Source organism: Sylvia atricapilla, chromosome Z (genome assembly GCF_009819655.1).
Source record: "Sylvia atricapilla isolate bSylAtr1 chromosome Z, bSylAtr1.pri, whole genome shotgun sequence".
Taxonomy (NCBI): Eukaryota; Metazoa; Chordata; class Aves; order Passeriformes; family Sylviidae; genus Sylvia; species Sylvia atricapilla.
This window is the reverse complement of record NC_089174.1, coordinates 72,754,773-72,771,285: the sequence shown is the minus strand read 5'-3', so window position 1 is coordinate 72,771,285 and position 16,513 is coordinate 72,754,773. Positions and strand designations below refer to the sequence as shown.

The 16,513-nt window shown below is 39.2% G+C and overlaps 1 protein-coding gene across 2 annotated transcripts; it reads left to right on the top strand.

Annotated features, from left to right (window-relative positions):
* Nucleotides 1-64: 64 nt before the first annotated feature.
* On the top strand, nt 65-11,952 carry TMEM267 (transmembrane protein 267). Of its 2 annotated transcripts, XM_066338415.1 has the most exons (5): nt 65-194; nt 2,214-2,401; nt 3,070-3,140; nt 3,869-4,256; nt 10,252-11,952. In XM_066338415.1, exons 4-5 carry the CDS (start codon nt 3,933-3,935, stop codon nt 10,585-10,587), a joined length of 660 nt encoding a protein of 219 aa, XP_066194512.1. In that variant the 5' UTR covers nt 65-194; nt 2,214-2,401; nt 3,070-3,140; nt 3,869-3,932; the 3' UTR covers nt 10,588-11,952. The 2 variants fall into 2 exon arrangements, with proteins under 2 accessions (XP_066194512.1, XP_066194511.1); XM_066338414.1 differs by lacking the exon at nt 3,070-3,140.
* The last annotated feature ends 4,561 nt before the right edge of the window (nt 11,953-16,513 follow it).

Here is a 16,513-nt window from a genome sequence, read left to right as displayed (position 1 = left end):
GCGCCAAGCCCCGCCGGCGGCGATGGGCGGAGAGGAGGCGGCCCCGGTCCCAGCCTGCTCCGCGGCCACGCATGCTTCCTACCCGGCTCCCCGGGGCTCTTCCCGACGGGAGCCCCAGGCCTTCCCTGCCCGGCCCGGCCGGGAGCGGGGCGGCTGGGCGCCACGGGCTGAAGCGCGGATGGCGGCGGCTCCAGGTGGGCTCGGGGGCGGGCGGCGGCGGCCCCGGCACCCCTCACCCCGCCGAGGGCCCGCGCCTCCTCCCCTCACGCCTCTGCCGATCGCGGGTTTCCAGGTTAATTTCCTGCTCGGTTTCATTTAGTTTGTTTTTCAGCGTTCCTGGTATAATCCTGCCGCTTCCTCCTGGGGTTTTGCCCTCTCCAACCCCAAAATTTGCGTTGTAATTATCTGGCCCAAATATATTTGCTAGATCACCACACTAATACGTTGTAATTATCTCGCCCAAAAATATTTGCATGATCGCTCCAATAATGTATTATAATTATCTGACCCGAAAATGCTGTCAGTTTTTTACAGATAGTCTTAGGCTGGGATCTCTTTTTCCACAAGATTGTACGCTAAAGGTTTGAGCTGGTGTCTTAATTTGGCTTCTTACAGTTTTTAGTATAAATTAGCATCCAGTATCAAATAACGAGGCATTTAGGAGATTATAGAATTGTGAGGGATTACAGTCTTTTAATTTCTTGTATAGAATGCATAATTCTATTACTTGGCAGGTTGTTACTCGGCTGTAGGTTGACTTGATCTCGGATGTCTTGCCCAACCTAATTGATTCTGTGATTTTGTAACTTCGTGCATTAAATTCCTGTATATATTCGTGTATCTGATAGCGTCATGCAAAACTGGGGCAAAAATTTTGCAGAGCAGTATTTCTGAGTGGTAATTTTAGCCAATGGATTTTTGTTTTGTTCAAGCACCATGGCCTCCTAGAGTCAGCTGTTTTCCCAAAAGTATATTTACAGTTTTGATTTAAATATCTTCTTGTTTCAGTAATTTAAAGTGTCAACTGTGTGTTCATAAAAATTACTTTGTAATCTCCGTAAATTAAATTAAGCGTATCTGCAAAATTCCATTTTGAGACTACAGAGAGAGGTTATGCTTAGTGCTTTATCTCATGTAAAAATGTCATGAGAAACCACAACTCAAAGCTGGGTTATTCTACCAGCTGTCATATCTTATGTAAAACCAGCCTAGAACTTCCCTTCAGGATGTTGACTAGACTGACCACACAGAGGTTTTTAAGCATTCTTGTGTAAATTATTCCCCATTTTTCTGTTTTAGCAAGACTGTAAACTACTCAACTGCTTTCTGAGATTTACAGGATGGGAAAAATTGACACTTTATTATGATATTTTGTAAAGAGACTGAAAAGCATCATTTTTTCAGGAAGAAAAAAAGTTCAAGTTTTATGTTACAGTTTATAATTTCAGAGATTATTTTCGTTGACCAGAGTTTTGCTTTTCTGGTCTGATGTTCCCCTTGATCTGCAGAGTATTTCTGAGTAATTCTGTTGCACCTGGGAATGTGAGTTGGTTTTTACACAGGTGGCTCTCATTTTTGTCTCAAAAGGAAGCTGGAACAGATGGTTTATAAAGAACAGTTGGACATGGCTCTTGACTGTGGTCAACCTGAAGCCGGTTTTGCATCCTGTTCTTCATTCTGGCTCTAAGAACACATGCTAATACTACCCATAGCAAAAGTGTAAGCCTAACACAGAACTGACAGAGACCTCTGTTGCTGTATGAATTTCTAGATCTCTCTTTATCTATTCCAAGGTCACTAAGTGATGGAGTGGAATTTAAAAAGGGATCCCTGAATGGGACTCACAAATGTTTCCTAAGGTGGGAATCTTCTAGACACAAGAAGAAATCTGTAAAAATGGGTTGCTCTATCCATTGAAATGCAATTACATAGAAGACTGGAACTGTCCTTTTTGGACTTAGTGTTTTATTATCTTTTAGTTGCTATCATGCTCCTTTTTTATTTCTGCTCTTCTCTTTTTATTATCTTTTTTCTGCTTTCTGTTACAGAGCTTCAAAGCTTAGCTGAAGTTTCTTTTAGCTCAAATATATTTGTTTACAAATTAATTAAATATATGTTTATTCTTTCTGGATTTTTTTACTGTTGTTCATATTTCATGTATGCTGTTTTGCCTAATATCAGTGCTTACTGGTGCTTGGTTTGTTTTTATTTAGGATGGAACAAATGGTGTTTGATATTTCCTGCACTGGACTGGGCAGACTGGATTCAGAAAGCACAGAGGCTCAACACTGAGGCATAGACCATAGACATTTCCTACTGGAATAAGGCACCTGTGATGGAAAAAAAAAATGTTCTAGTCCCAGGGGAAGTTTGATTCTGAATACTGATGTGCTTTTTAAAGGTATGTTGCTACATCACCTCTTCACAGACTGCATTCTTACGCAGCTTTTATGGAAATTTTAAATGAAACCCAGTCTGACATGATGACCATATAGAAGAAACATTTGTGAGGAGACTGCCATTTTTTCCTTAAAATTGAATTTATTCAGCAATGTCCTGTGTGCCATAAGGTCACCCACCAGCAAACAGGACTTCCATTGTTTCAGAAAGTACTTTGTGTCTACACATTCATTCAGGAGAGGCACAGTCATGGTTAACAGACTCTAAACTTGACCCACTTTTTTCATCTCTGTGCAAAGTCCATATATTATTCATGCTTTCTTCTCTTTTACTTTTTTAAATGTTTTCTAAATAAATGATTCAGTGGGCTTTTTCTTTTCCTACAGAGATGCCAGGAGTTCTGTCTCGTGGGTAATTGAATCACAGACAGGCATGTAAATAATCTGGAAGAAACATTTATATCTTGTGAGACTTATGATATGTTTAAAATAATGAACTGTTGTGTATCTTAGGAAGTCTAATATACTCAAGAAGACCCTTTAGAATAAGAACTTGCCTAACGAAGAAGGGTTGTCAAGATGTAATGTATTGCACAAAAATGGTGAACTCATAGGAAAAGAATCCATTTTTAGGTAGGATATAGGCTTTAAAACTGTGGTCTGTACCTAGAGTTGCCCAAAAAGACTAGCATAACAGCTGGGACACCGGGAACATCTCTTGCAAAAAGAGGAGTTATGAAGGTGAGCACATGCTGAGGAAAAGCTTAGGTAGTTTTGTTCTGTAAGGAGGTGGTTTTAATTACTTTGCTTGGCTAAATGTTTTTTGTCTTTGTGTTTATTATAAATATTGAAGATATTTTAGTGGGTTTGGTTTTCTTAAGGTTTATTCTACGTTCCAATCTCCAAACTAAACAAGGCATTGCTCAGGAAAGGGTGCGAGGGGAATTCTACATATGTTAGCAAAAAATGTAAGTTAAAGCAGTGGTTTGGATTATAGATTGAAAACTCTGTTTTAACAGTTGTTGTGTAGAGAAATCTGGGATTTTGAGCATCAATCCTCAAAATCCTTTGAACTGAATCTTCTTTCTTATTACAGTGTAAAGTATTTCATTGGATTAAATAATGTATTTAAGATCAGAATCAATCAGTTTCAAGGAATCTTGAAACATATTCAGTGTATTATTATAGATATGTCTCAAGTTATTTTGTAATATTTAACATTTCAGGAAGTGGAATTAGAGCTCTTCGTGTTACTTGTGCTGGTTCAAATTAAAATAGGGCAGGTGTTTTATTTCAGAGCTGTAGTGTTTAAGTCAGTAAACTAGTTGAAATAAAAATTCCCTGGGAATGTTAAATGCAAACACTGAATTTAGGGTGTTAAGGCCCAATTATATCTGTGGTAACAAATGTTTCGTGCAAACAGATTTTCTTTGTTTAATAGTTTTATTTATGATCTCTGATATTTACAGAACCACTGACAATACAAAGGACCATGCACAGTGGGTATCCTGATGACATTTTGTGTGCTGTGACATGGTTTTTGTCATGGCATCTGAGACTGAAAAGGCCCACGCTCTTCTCCAGACTTTCAGTACAGCGTCAGTTATTTCCAGTCTAGGTTTGGGGATATTCTGCTTTGTAGCAGACAGACTTCTGCAGTTTTCCTTCATTCAGCAAAATGACTGGCTCCGAGCCTTATCTGATAATGCAGTGCATGGTATACTGGGGATGTGGTCCTGGGCAATAGTGATTGGACTCAGGAAGAAAAGTGACTTCACTGAGGTCACCCTGGCTGGCTTCCTTGCCTCTGTCATTGATGTGGACCACTTCTTTCATGCTGGATCTCTGTCATTAAAGGTAAATCAATGGATCAGTAATTTCTTGATTTATCACTGTTTATGTTATCGTTCTTCTACCATGTTCTAGACAAAAAAGTTCCATTGATAATTTAAGTAAATACATTTAATAGATTGACCGGAATTATGTTTATATGCAGTTGCTATGATTTTAAAAGCCATAAAAATATTTTAAATCTGCTGTTCAGTTTCTCTTACTTAGAAGGAAAAGAAGAGAGTTTTGCACACATACATGCTGTTCTGCAGGTATCACATAGTTGCTTTGTTATCCAGCTTAAGGAGTTAAGTGCTACCTTGCACGCTTTTGTGGTGGAAGTGGATTATTCAACTTTTTACAGTAAGGGTCAGAAATACCTGAGGTGTAGAAATTTCTGAAATGTAGATGATAGAGCTTCTGTTTAATTTAATTCAGTCTTTATAAGTAATACATTTGGTTTAGCCAGCCCTAACTATTTCTCCCATGAACAAGCTGTATGTGAGCTGTCACCTTTAAAAAGGCAGTCTCAGTAGCATTTAAATAAACGTCACTGAAAAAAACCCAACCCCCCCAAAAAAACCAAAAAAATAGGAGGAAAGCAAGCATCAGCTTATTAATAAAAATAAAAAGGTGAATGGATCATCATCTATTTGCAGAATTGCTTGTTAGGACAGAGTTTCTCAATAAGATTAGTACTACCAGATTATGGCACTCTTTTCCAGTAGTTTTCCTCCTTTAGTTTGCTCATAATACTCTTACACTGTTCAGAGAGAAATAGCTAAAAGGAAAGCTCAGGAGGAAGGAAGAAAATCCTGGTTTTTATATTCGTGTAATTAAAGAAGAATGGTTTACCAATTTTTAAAAATATTTGGGTGGCAGCTAAGTGCAAGAGGGAAATATTGCATATAGTTGAGATGTAAAAATCAGACTTACAATGGAAAAATGTTTTTTGTTTACATACAGTATCACTACTTATTGTAGAGAAAATATGCCTTTTATCTGTGCATTTGGTCAGTTTTCCCCTCGTGGTTTTACCAGTGCTAAGGAGAAAGGGAAGAATTGGTCCCTCAACCTTCTGGCCACATTCCCATTGCAGCCCAGGATACCGCTGACCACCACTTTGCCACATGGACAGCCGTGCTCCAGCGTGTCCTGGTGCCTGGCATCATTCTTCCCTAAGTAGCCCCTAGTTCTCCCCTTTTCTGTACTTCTTGCATGTGGAAATGCTGTACAATTATAAAACCACGAAAGTTAACTTGGTTAATGGGTTGTATAATATTATTACCCAATAACAATATGGAATAGAATTTAAATCTCTAATTATTTTTTTTTTAATCAGTGAATGCAAGTAAATGAATGGCTAGCTATTAGAAAGTATTAAAATGTTATTACCGTCTTTTCAGGCATTTGAGCTGATTACCAGTATTTTTCTTAATTACAACCACTAGGTGTCACACTTCTCTGATGTCTGGTTGAGAAGTTGACTATTGAACTGTGTCATGGAACTGGGAGGTGACCTGCCAATTGGCAGTGAAGCAAGATGAAATACTCTTACTGATGGGGAATGTTGTGTAGCCTAACCTATCCCTACTATGTGAAACCAAGTAAATTTTTGTAATTTTGTGACTTAATTTCTTCCTTTGTTGTTTCAGTTTGCAGGCAGATGGCAGTTCATTTTCTAATCCAGCCTGAATTATTGTTGATGGCAGTTAGATCTAGTTCTCTTATTCTTTAAGGGGTTGTTTTTGCAAAAGACAGCTGATTTCTGTGCTCTGCCCCAAAATGTTTTTCTAATCAGAAACACAATACATAGCTGGTAGAATCATAGCCCTTTTAGCAGCCAAATGTATTTAGCTTGGGTAAGGAGAAGACAAGATGTCTAACGGCTTTTTCAAAGTGATTTACCTACCAGCTCCTTTCCTTTCCATATGTTAACTGGGCTAATAAAGGAAATAATGTGGCATAGGTGTCTTGACTCTTTGAGCAAAAACAACTTGCAAAGCCAGTATTTTTTACAGAGACTCTCTTCTGAACTAAATAACTTTCAAAAAATAATCTTAAAGGAATAAGATGATGTTTTCTAAACCTCATACTATTTTTCTCCGCTCCTCTGTATTGCTTTTTTGCCTAAATTACTTCTAAAAGGTCCTGTCCAAAACTATGGACATGTATTTTAGGTAAAACTTCATTTGAGCCAAATACTGTCATTTAATTCCTTTCAATGGCACAAAAGTACAATGCTTCTGTCCTTTAAAAACAATATAATAGTCTGCTACAGGTTTTGTCTTCCTGCAGTGTCATCAGAGTCCCTTTGGTTAGTGATGTAACATAATCCCCATAAACTTTGTTTCTGTGTGCTGTCTGGCCAGCTAGATCTGATTGTAATAGGTAATTTTTCTTTCCTTGGCTTAATATGACATGCCTCTCCGTTTCTTGGCATAATTTCAGGCTGTTGCCTCTGTAATTTATTACTTCATGGGTTACATTTTTTTATGTGTTTGTTTGATACTTTTTTACTATGTTTGTAGTTACAGTCCCACTCTTCGTTTTTAAATTACATCATTGAGAGTAACTGCTTTAAGAGACTAACAAGTTTACTGCTTTTGCAACACATTACTAAATAACTAATAAATTAATAAGTCTAATTAACTAACCACACCATTATTACTAATTTGTACCAATGGTATATTTCACATTACTGTACACAATCACCTATTAAGCTCATCATCATCACTTTTAAATCTGATGATGAGTTAGTTTTTCTGAAGTAATCCTTTCATGCAGCATGAGGCGGTCCTGCCTTCTGCTTCCAATTGCTACCTTCACACTACTCTAGTCGCCTACTTCTGTTCCTGCTGACGCCACTCAGCGCCTGGATTGTGTGGCCATTGGTCTGTTTTTCATGGTCATTATTTTTCTGCAATGTTCAGGTTAAATAGTCACCTGTGGTATTTATATGTTTGCTCTGATAAATACTTGTGTACCAAGCACCATGTGATCTGACCTTTTGCCCACATTATTTTTGCAACAAGTGTGAAGTCTGCAGTGGCTTCACTGCTTGGAATTTGTAGCTCTTTATGTTCCATGTGGTTTTTACTGTGCACACAAGTACAGAAGGACCTGTCCCACACTACTCCAAAGGTGGTAGTTTCTGCAGCCCATCATCAGCCAGAAGTGCTGGTCTGACGTGATGGGAGTCTGCTCCCAGACTCCCTTCAGGATTGTAGCCCTCATGTTGCATGTAGATGCTCATTGTTTGCAGAACAGGCATGCAGAAATTGCTGTCTTGCTGCTAAAGACTCACCAAATTCTAGAAATGTAGAACATGCAGTCCGTGGCAAACATACATAACACTGCTGGGAAATGTGCCACCTATGACAGACCTGGGCTGTACAGGAGCATATCTGGAACTGAAGAATAAACTGCACAAGCGCAATTAGTATAGCATTGAATATGTCACTATATCGTTAATATTACTACTGTAATACATGTTACATTGAATATGTTACTATGAATTAAAGACTTTAGGCTTGCAAAGCACCACAGAATATCAGTAAGGGAGCATCTGTTGTTACATAACATCCATGGTGTCAACATGAGCATTAAAGCAGATAATTTGAGTGGGTTCTCCTGCATGCAGTTATTGTCCCCTATCTCCAGCTGTTCATTGTAGTGAGAGAGGCTGGAGGAGCAGCAACTCCAAGACGATCTTGCAACTGATTGAACATGTAGGCAAATGGAAGAGGTTATTTGCAAATAAATTGTTTGCAACTTTTCCCATGATTTTTAAGGTGGAAAAGGCTTGGAGGTTTTGTTGTTGTTTTTGAGGGCTTGTTTTAGTTTTGTTGGTTTTGGGGGGATTTTTGGTGGGGTTTTTTTGTTGTTTTTTTGGGGGGTTGTGGGGTTTTGTGGGGGTTTTTGTGGTTTGTTTGTTGGTTTGGTTTTGTTTGTTTTTTAAAGATCTGGTGCTTCTAAAGGCAAACAAATTTGCCTGTTAGGAGAAAGAGAGTATAGCAGATTATATGAGCAAACAGAACTACCTGTCTGTTGCCAGGGCTTGGCAATTCAAAGATGTAAATGTTCCTTAGTCACAGAATGTAAAAGAGGAAACAGACTGTTCTTCTCTCAGACCTTGGGCAACAGCATATCAGAAGCTTGATGGCTGTACTACAGTTACAGAACAGGACTTTCCCTTGCTAAAATTGAACACACACAGGCTTGCTATATGAACAACCCTGCCATTTGAAACTTATATGAAAAGAATTTAAGCATCACCTTGGCACCAATAGTGATAAACTGTGTGGCTAAGTAACATTAAAATTTTCCTTACTTGCTATGTTGTTGTTGGCACCTAACCTTATTAGGCCAGAGGGAAAAGACTAATTTAGACTTTGCTACTGTGTTTTTCCAAAGTGCAGAAATAGAGGCAAATCAACAGATTATCTGCCAAAACATGTCACTGTCCAGGTTTTTTCAAAATTAGGTTAGTATGTACTTTTGAGGCTCTTGTTGACAGTAATAAAAATCCGACTCTTAGTAAGGAATTGGGTCCACAACATTTTTAACATAGAGTTAAAAATTGTTGAGACAGTTTGTGAGCTTTTTAATTCCATTACCTGATCAGGAGAGTCACAGACAAGCATGTCATGGGAAGCTAATAGAACAAAGCATTCTGCAGGCCTTTTAATGTTGGCTGTGGTTTAAAGCATGTGCTGTTATATTTCAAGGTAGTCCATAATTCCCGATCTCTCTGTTAACTGGCTAAGGCTACATCAACCTTTCCTTGCAGAGAAGATAGTGTTCCATGCAGTTATCTAAATTATGCATGAATTTGATGAACCTATTCCAGAGTCCCACTGCCAGGCCCTCTGGCTGTTGAATCCTGCAAGGATTAACACAACTGAAGAATGAACAGATTAGAGATGCTTTGTTTGCCTTCTGCGCTAGGTGCAGTGAGAGATGTGCTCAACACAGCAAAGGTACACTGTCACATTACATCTCTGGTGCCTTGCAGGTTTTCCCAGTGTTCGCCAGTGTTGAACTGAGCCAATGAACATCACATCAGCACTTCTGTAGACCTTTTAGTACGTGCTGTTGTTTCTCCTGTGCTTATAGACACAAGAATCTACTTATTTGTCTAACAGAAATAAGAAACATCATTATGGTTTTTTTATTGTGTTTGAATTTGTGGTGATAGTTGTGTAGCTGTTGCTACTGAGTACACCCACAGAATACATATATATTAAATTGACATTATCACTTCTTAAAATGGTTAAATCCAATCTCACTAGCTAGGCATTCACCTTATTAAAACCAAATATCAGGCTTTCAGCTGAGTTACTGTTAAACAAGTTGTTGATGCAAAAAACCTAGTCACAAATATTTTAGATCTTTGCTTATGAACTTTGTTTTGCCCATCCATGAAGAATAGTGTCTCAAGGTGATCAAAATATATGTAACTTTGATCATATCTTTGTCCTATTGAATATTATTGTTCTGTTTTAAACACTGTGCAACTGAACCAACTTTACAGGTGACAGCTGTGGTAAAATACAGGATGTATTTTTGGAAGTAAATTAGAGCATATTAGAGCATATGATTAGAGCATATGATTTTTTTCAAGTAAAACATATTAAATATTTCAAATGTATTGCATGGTTGTTTTCATTTTAATTATCTTGAAATTAAATACATATAAATCAGTGCAGCTGATTATACAAGTTCCTGTGTACCACATGACTGCGTGACAAATAAGATTCCTCATCCCTCTCCCTCCCTGTTTTGCTGATGATAGTACTTAGTAGGATGCATGATTCATATCATACCATAGAGAGACAGGGCAGCACACAGCTCTCAAGCATAAAATTTGCTTTAAATCAATTGCAGTGGAAAGGAACAGTATGTTTTTGTTTCTGCTTCCACTTAGTCACCTGACAATACACCTGTAGGCACTCATGAAACTTTTTCTTTCCTTTTTCACAGTTGTAGCCATTGGCAATAATATTTTTCTCTTCTGCAGGCTGCTCTGACTCTTCCACGGAGACCACTTCTTCACTGTTCTACTGTGATTCCTGTGGTGGCTCTGACATTAAAGTTTATTATGCAGCTTTTCAGGCTTAAGGACTCATGGTGCTTTCTTCCCTGGATGTTGTTCATATCCTGGTCTTCTCATCATGTCCGTGACGGGGTTCGTCATGGCCTCTGGATCTGCCCATTTGGAAAAACTCCTCCCTTGCCATATTGGCTGTATGTGGCAATTACAGCATCTTTACCTCATCTATGTTCATTTATTATGTATTTAACAGGCACTAGAGAATTGATGTCTATAAAACATGGAATCCGCATTGATGTATAGGAATAATGGCTTTTAAAGGTGGTTTGTGCTAGCACTTGAAATAACCTGCCAGTCTGTCACTGAAGGGTTTCCTTATGTTTCCTACACCTTCTGAGTTAGGCATTTTAAGATTGTGGAGTCAATTACAGCTCTTGTGTCAATTTCTTGTGGTCATAGAACCTATTTAATGAATTATAATAAATTTATATCTGTATATTTCTCTTGTAAAGTATATGGTCTTCCATGATAGTTCATGCATAGCAAACTGCTTATAAAGTACTTAGTTCCTCTGTAGTAATGACAATACATTTTGCTGTCATGGTGCATTCATCTGATCACCATTCATGTTGTATTTGCATTCTGACTTCAGAGAATACACTGCATCCAGATAGTATTTGTGTAGCACTTTAAAATTGTGAAGTTCTATATAAATGCTAGATATTACTGAGGATCTAATAGTGTATGGCACTTCTAAAAAATCCCTCAGCCTTTCAAATTTATTTATACATTAGGAGTCCTGCTGGACTCATGTGTTCAACCATTTTAGAAGAAATACTGCCTGTATTTCACACTGTCTATCCAGACCTCTTTGAACCTGTAACACAGAGTGTTTTACTAAATTTTAAATCCCCTTGTAGTTGCTTGGTACTAAAATTGCAAATAACTACTAGCTTCAAAATTAGAAAGGAGTAGACAGTTTGGTTATAGTATTATGGTTTGTTGTCCAAATTGTTTAATTGTTAAAAATACACCACTTATTAATACTATTTCATTTGGAGCCAAGGAATTTTAGTAAATATTAAAGATTTGTGTGAAGATTCAGGGAGACACAAGAAAATAAAAACTGCTTATAACATAAGTTTGCTTAAGACATTACTACCCAGTAAAGCATTTTCCATTAAGTGCAATATCATCCTCATAATTGTAAAATAAAATGCATTACTATTGTTATTATACAGAAATAGAATATTCCTCATAAAAAGTGCCATAAGGAAAAGTGTTATTATGCTGCAGTTTATGAGGTAGTAATTTGCACTATGGACTATTCAATTTCCATTTACAGACACCTCTCAGAAAGAGTCTCAAATTAAAAGTTGTCTGATCTTGTCTAACTAGACAAGACTGTCTAGACTTGTGTAATTTATGATGTACAAGCTGAAAATGTCTATTAATAATTTTTAATTTTTTTTATTCACCACCCATTAAAGAGATGGGGCCTTAACTACTCCAGCTTGTAATAAATAGCTGTCAAAGGGGATAATTTTTATGGAACTGCATGTATAAGGTAGCATGTGCTTAACTTAGGTTACCAAGGAGTGTAAGGATTTACGTGATATGTAAATTTGCATTATTAAGTGTATATTAGAATAAAGTTTAAAAACGTTATTAACTGGGATGTCTGTCTTAATGGGTACCAGAAACTTTCTGTGGGTGCAGAATACTTAAGGCTCTTTGCAGCACTCTGTGCTAATCATGGAAAGTGTTGCACCTCTTTAAAATGTGTCCTGGCACCAGAAGAATAGTCCCTGTCCTGCCTGTTCTTCATGTTACAAATGTATACCAATGTAAATTTGTGTGATAGTACAGTGTGCCTGTCTAGCCTTTATTATAAAATGAATAAAAGATTTCTTTCTTGGAAAGAAGAATAGAAGAGCAAAACATTCCTGTCGGGGGGGTTTCCTCACCCGAGCTTTAGGTGGTTTAAAGTCCTTGGCCCTCTAAAAAACCCCGAGTCGTGTCTGTGCAAAAAAGCAGAGTCCTCAAGGTTTGTTTTCAGGTTCCTCGTGTTGTTTAGTATTTGGTATCTCAAAATTTTCTCTGCTCCCAGCCGAGGTCTGGACAGCAGCTGGGACACAAGGCGACTGCCCCACAGATGGGATGTCCCCTAACATTTATACAGATAATTACGTACTAGTTATTTACTATTTTGTGCCAATGCCCAGTGCCCACACCAGAACTGACATTCTACTTCGGTCCAATCCACTCTAACTACTTTGTGCCATCACCGCCCCAAAAAATGGAGGACGAGGAAGAAGGAGAAGTACATAAGGTACCACCCAAATTCCACTATCTTGTCCCCATTTACTTCTATTCTAAAAATTCTAAAACTATTGAATTCTACATCATCTACTGTGCTAAAATACAAATTTCACATCCTGGAGGTTTGTAATTACTTCTGCAATATTGAAAGCTTTTCCCATGGATTAAAATCAAACCCGGTGTCTTCCTGGGCTCTGTGCCAAGGTCTCCGAGCCCCCTCGACCGTCTCCACACTCCCCTGTCCAGGGCTCAAACTCCTTTCCTCAGGTCCCAGGCCATCCAAGGGGATGTCTTGGACTCCAACATCTCCCCCTCCTGTTTGAACCAAAAAGACCTCTTTGGCAACTTTGTCCATGAGCCGCCGCATGCACTGAAACAGACATGGCATGACCATGAGAAGAATTACAAACCCCAACAGGATGCATAAACCTGTTTTTAAAATTTCCTTCCACAATGGTGAAAGGTCAAAAAAATTGAAAATGCCATCCAGCCATGACCCAGTTACTTCTCCAAGTTTGTTTACACTTTCTCGCAATTGCTTGAGGTTTTCATGAATTAATCTGGAATGATCTGAAAAGTTCATGCAACACATTCCTTCAAACTCTTCACACCCATGTCCATGTGACAGCAAAAGATAATCAATTGCTGCCCTGTTTTGGACAGTTGCTCGTCTTACACTGTCAATGTCCATTAACATGTCACTCAGTGTAAGAGAAATGGCTCGGGCATGTTTGCTCAGCCAGCAAGCCATGTGGTCCAATTCTGTCAAGGCTTCTCCTGATGCTGCCTGCGGTGAAAAAATTGCAACTTCAATCCTTTGCGCCTTGGTCCAGGTGTGAACATTGTCATCACATTTTGGATCGTATTGTTGGATGGATCTTTTCTCTTTATGTTCTTGCTCTCTCAACAATGTTATGTTGGGTGTTAACAATGAGAGTCTTCCAATGCTGCATGGACCACCTTTGACATTTGCAGGGACTGCGGGCCAAACTCTGTCCCTACAGATAAAAAAGATTCCTCTTGGCAATTGCACTGGAACATGGTTGGATGGTCTGCTCACCATCTTAGTGTAGTTACACCAAGATGATGCATTTCTATAAATTACATGATTGGGAGTGACGTCTATTGTTTTATTTCCCACCACTCCAGGATAATTAAACTTTACACAAAACTTCATTCTGGCTGATCCAAGAATTTCCAATTCCTGTGGTTCAAAAGGAGCCACCGGAAGGAAACTTGTCCAAACATCCCATTTGTCCACTGGATTTGAAATGACCTTTAAGATCGCTGGAGGGATGTTTTCTGGAGTCGGCCATTTGTTGACTGGCTATCCCACTAAACATGTTGAAAAAGGTTTTCCTGGTCTTGAGTGAGTTAAACAAATGGTGTCCAGCCCTGATGCATTGGCCAGAGTTTCCCAAACATTTTCCTTTGGCTGAGCCATGGGCCAAACTGCCACATTGCTCAAAGCAATCACTGAGAGAATGAGGCACACGTGTCACCAAAGGCTTCTTTCCCTTGGGAACCATTGAAATGCACCACCACCCAAGTCCCAAAGAAAACCCAAATCCCAAAGTCTCTTTTGCACGTAGAACAAGGGGACGTCTGCTGTCTTGACACCTGCTCACGTCTGCGTGCCTGCGTTCCTGTTTCCAATCTTGGGGTCCGCGTCTGCTTGCACTTGGACTCGGTAGGGCTTCACGTTCTTCGCTGCCACCCATCTTGGTCCGGCTCCTGGGGAGACACAAGCATAACCCTTGCCCCAAGTTACTAATTTGAATGGTCCTTCGACCTGTCCTGTATCTGGGTTTCTGACCAAAACTAAAGGATTCTCCTTCAGTTTCGCTTTTGTACTGTCCGAGAAATGTCTGATAATTGGTGGAGTGGGCTCCGCAAAAGAGCCATTTAGAAAGTTCAACACATACAAGGCTTTATTCAAGCGCATGTGTGGTGTTGCATCTGTCTCCCCCCTTTCTGTTTCTCCAAAAGGGATTTTAGTGTTTGATGTGTTCGTTCAATGATCGCTTGACCTGTTGGAGAATGTGGGATACCAAAAGTGTGATGAACACCCCACTTCTTTAAGAATTTGTCAAGCACTTTCCCTATGTAAGTTGGACCATTATCTGTTTTGACCTCTTGCGGCACACCTAAAGATGCAAACGCTTGTAAAAAATGCTGACAAGCGTGTTGTGCCGTCTCACCTGTGTGCAGTGATGCAAAAACCGCACCTGAAAATGTATCAACAGAAACATGAATATTTTTAAATTTGCCAAAAGATGGATATTTGGTGACATCTGTCTGCCACATTTGCAGACTGTGCAACCCTCTTGGATTGACTGCTCCCATGGATGCAGGAGGCTGTACATGCTGACAGTCTGGACAGGTACTGATGATTTCCTTCGCCTGGCTTTTGGAAATACGAAAAGTTTCCATCAATGCTTGAGCATTCTGATGAAAAAATGCATGGCTCAGCTTTGCCTGCTCAAAGATGTTTGGCAAAGTGTTTGAAATTGGCATGGCCAATTTGTCTGCCTGTGCATTGCCTTCTGCTAAAAATCCTGGAAGAGGCAGAGGGTTTCCATCCACATCCGTTTTAGAATGACACTGGCTTGCATGATGCTTTCCTCTTCTGCATCTCGGGCAAACACCTGATGAATCTGTATTCTTTGTGTGCTCTGGGCAGTTTCTCTTGAGGTGACCCTGTTTGCCGCATTTGTAACATTGTGCTTTCACAAGTTTCGCCACCATCCCTGCTGTGGAATCATTTTGTCGAAGAGTTGCAAAAGCCTCTTGGAACTTTTCAGTCTGGGCTTCAATGAGTTTTCCTAGACATTCTCCCAAGATGTCTGCTTGAATGGATGCCACATGCTGTGATGTTTGTACTTTGCTGCATGCTTCTAACATTTCAGCTATGGAAGGCTGACCTGGCATCGCACTGATGATACATTTGCACTCTGTGTTGGCATTTGCAAATGCAAGACTTTGAAGCAGATGCGGCTTCGCTCCCTCATCATTGACGTGCCTATCTATTGCTTGTGTGAGACGACCAATGAACGAGGAGAAAGATTCTGATGTGCTTTGCCTTATTTCTGTATAAATACTTTCTGGAACTCCTGCTGGTGAAATTTGCAGGATTGCTTTTTTTGCTGCTTCTTTTATATCTGTTAACACTTCTCGTGGTAAATCTCTTGCTTGACGATGTGGCTCATCATTTGGTGGATCACCTGCCATTTCTGCCACAGTGATACCTGCATTTGGTCCTCTTTGATATCTTCTCCGGAGGTCTTCAAGAGCTTTTCTCCATTTTGCTTCCCAGATAAGGATTTGCGAATCTGTAAAAATCATCAAAGCAATGGATCTGAGATCAAAAGGTGTTAAGTCATATGTATTAAATGTTGCCTTCAAAAGCTGCTTGAAGTATGGAGATCCCAATCCATTATCACGGATGGCTTTTATCAAGTCTTTGACCATATCATGATCCAATCTCTCCCATCTTGCATTCTGACCTTGTGCATCGTATGCCACTGGCAATATTAAACTTCTGCCTGCTGAACTAAATTCTTTTAATACTTCTTTCTTTGTCTCAGTCCAATCTGTTGCACTGGATATCTGTGCATCAGACAGCTGTGAATTTTCAGAAAAAGGAATTAATTGTTGTGATCTCAATTGTGACACTGCTCCTCCTATTCCGGAGTCTGCCTTTATTAGTTGTTTGTTCCCATCTTCTTGAGATGTGATCCTTTCATCCTTGAGGGATATTTCTCTTTTTGACATTTCTCTCCCTTCTAGTTGAGGGGTAAAAAGCTGAGATTGTTGTGCAGCACGCAATCCTTGTGCAGCATTACTAAGACAAAAGGTTGAGCCATCAGATAGCTGGAAGGTATCCGAAGAAAGTGTCTGTGGACTT

What these genes read in the sequence shown, in the direction of transcription:
- TMEM267 (XM_066338414.1), top strand. Translation starts at nt 3,933, where the DNA reads ATGGTTTTTGTCATGGCATCTGAGACTGAAAAGGCCCACGCTCTTCTC. An exon ending in CTGGATCTCTGTCATTAAAG is followed by an intron (nt 4,257 to 10,251) that starts GTAAATCAATGG and finishes TCTCTTCTGCAG; the next exon opens with GCTGCTCTGACTCTTCCACG.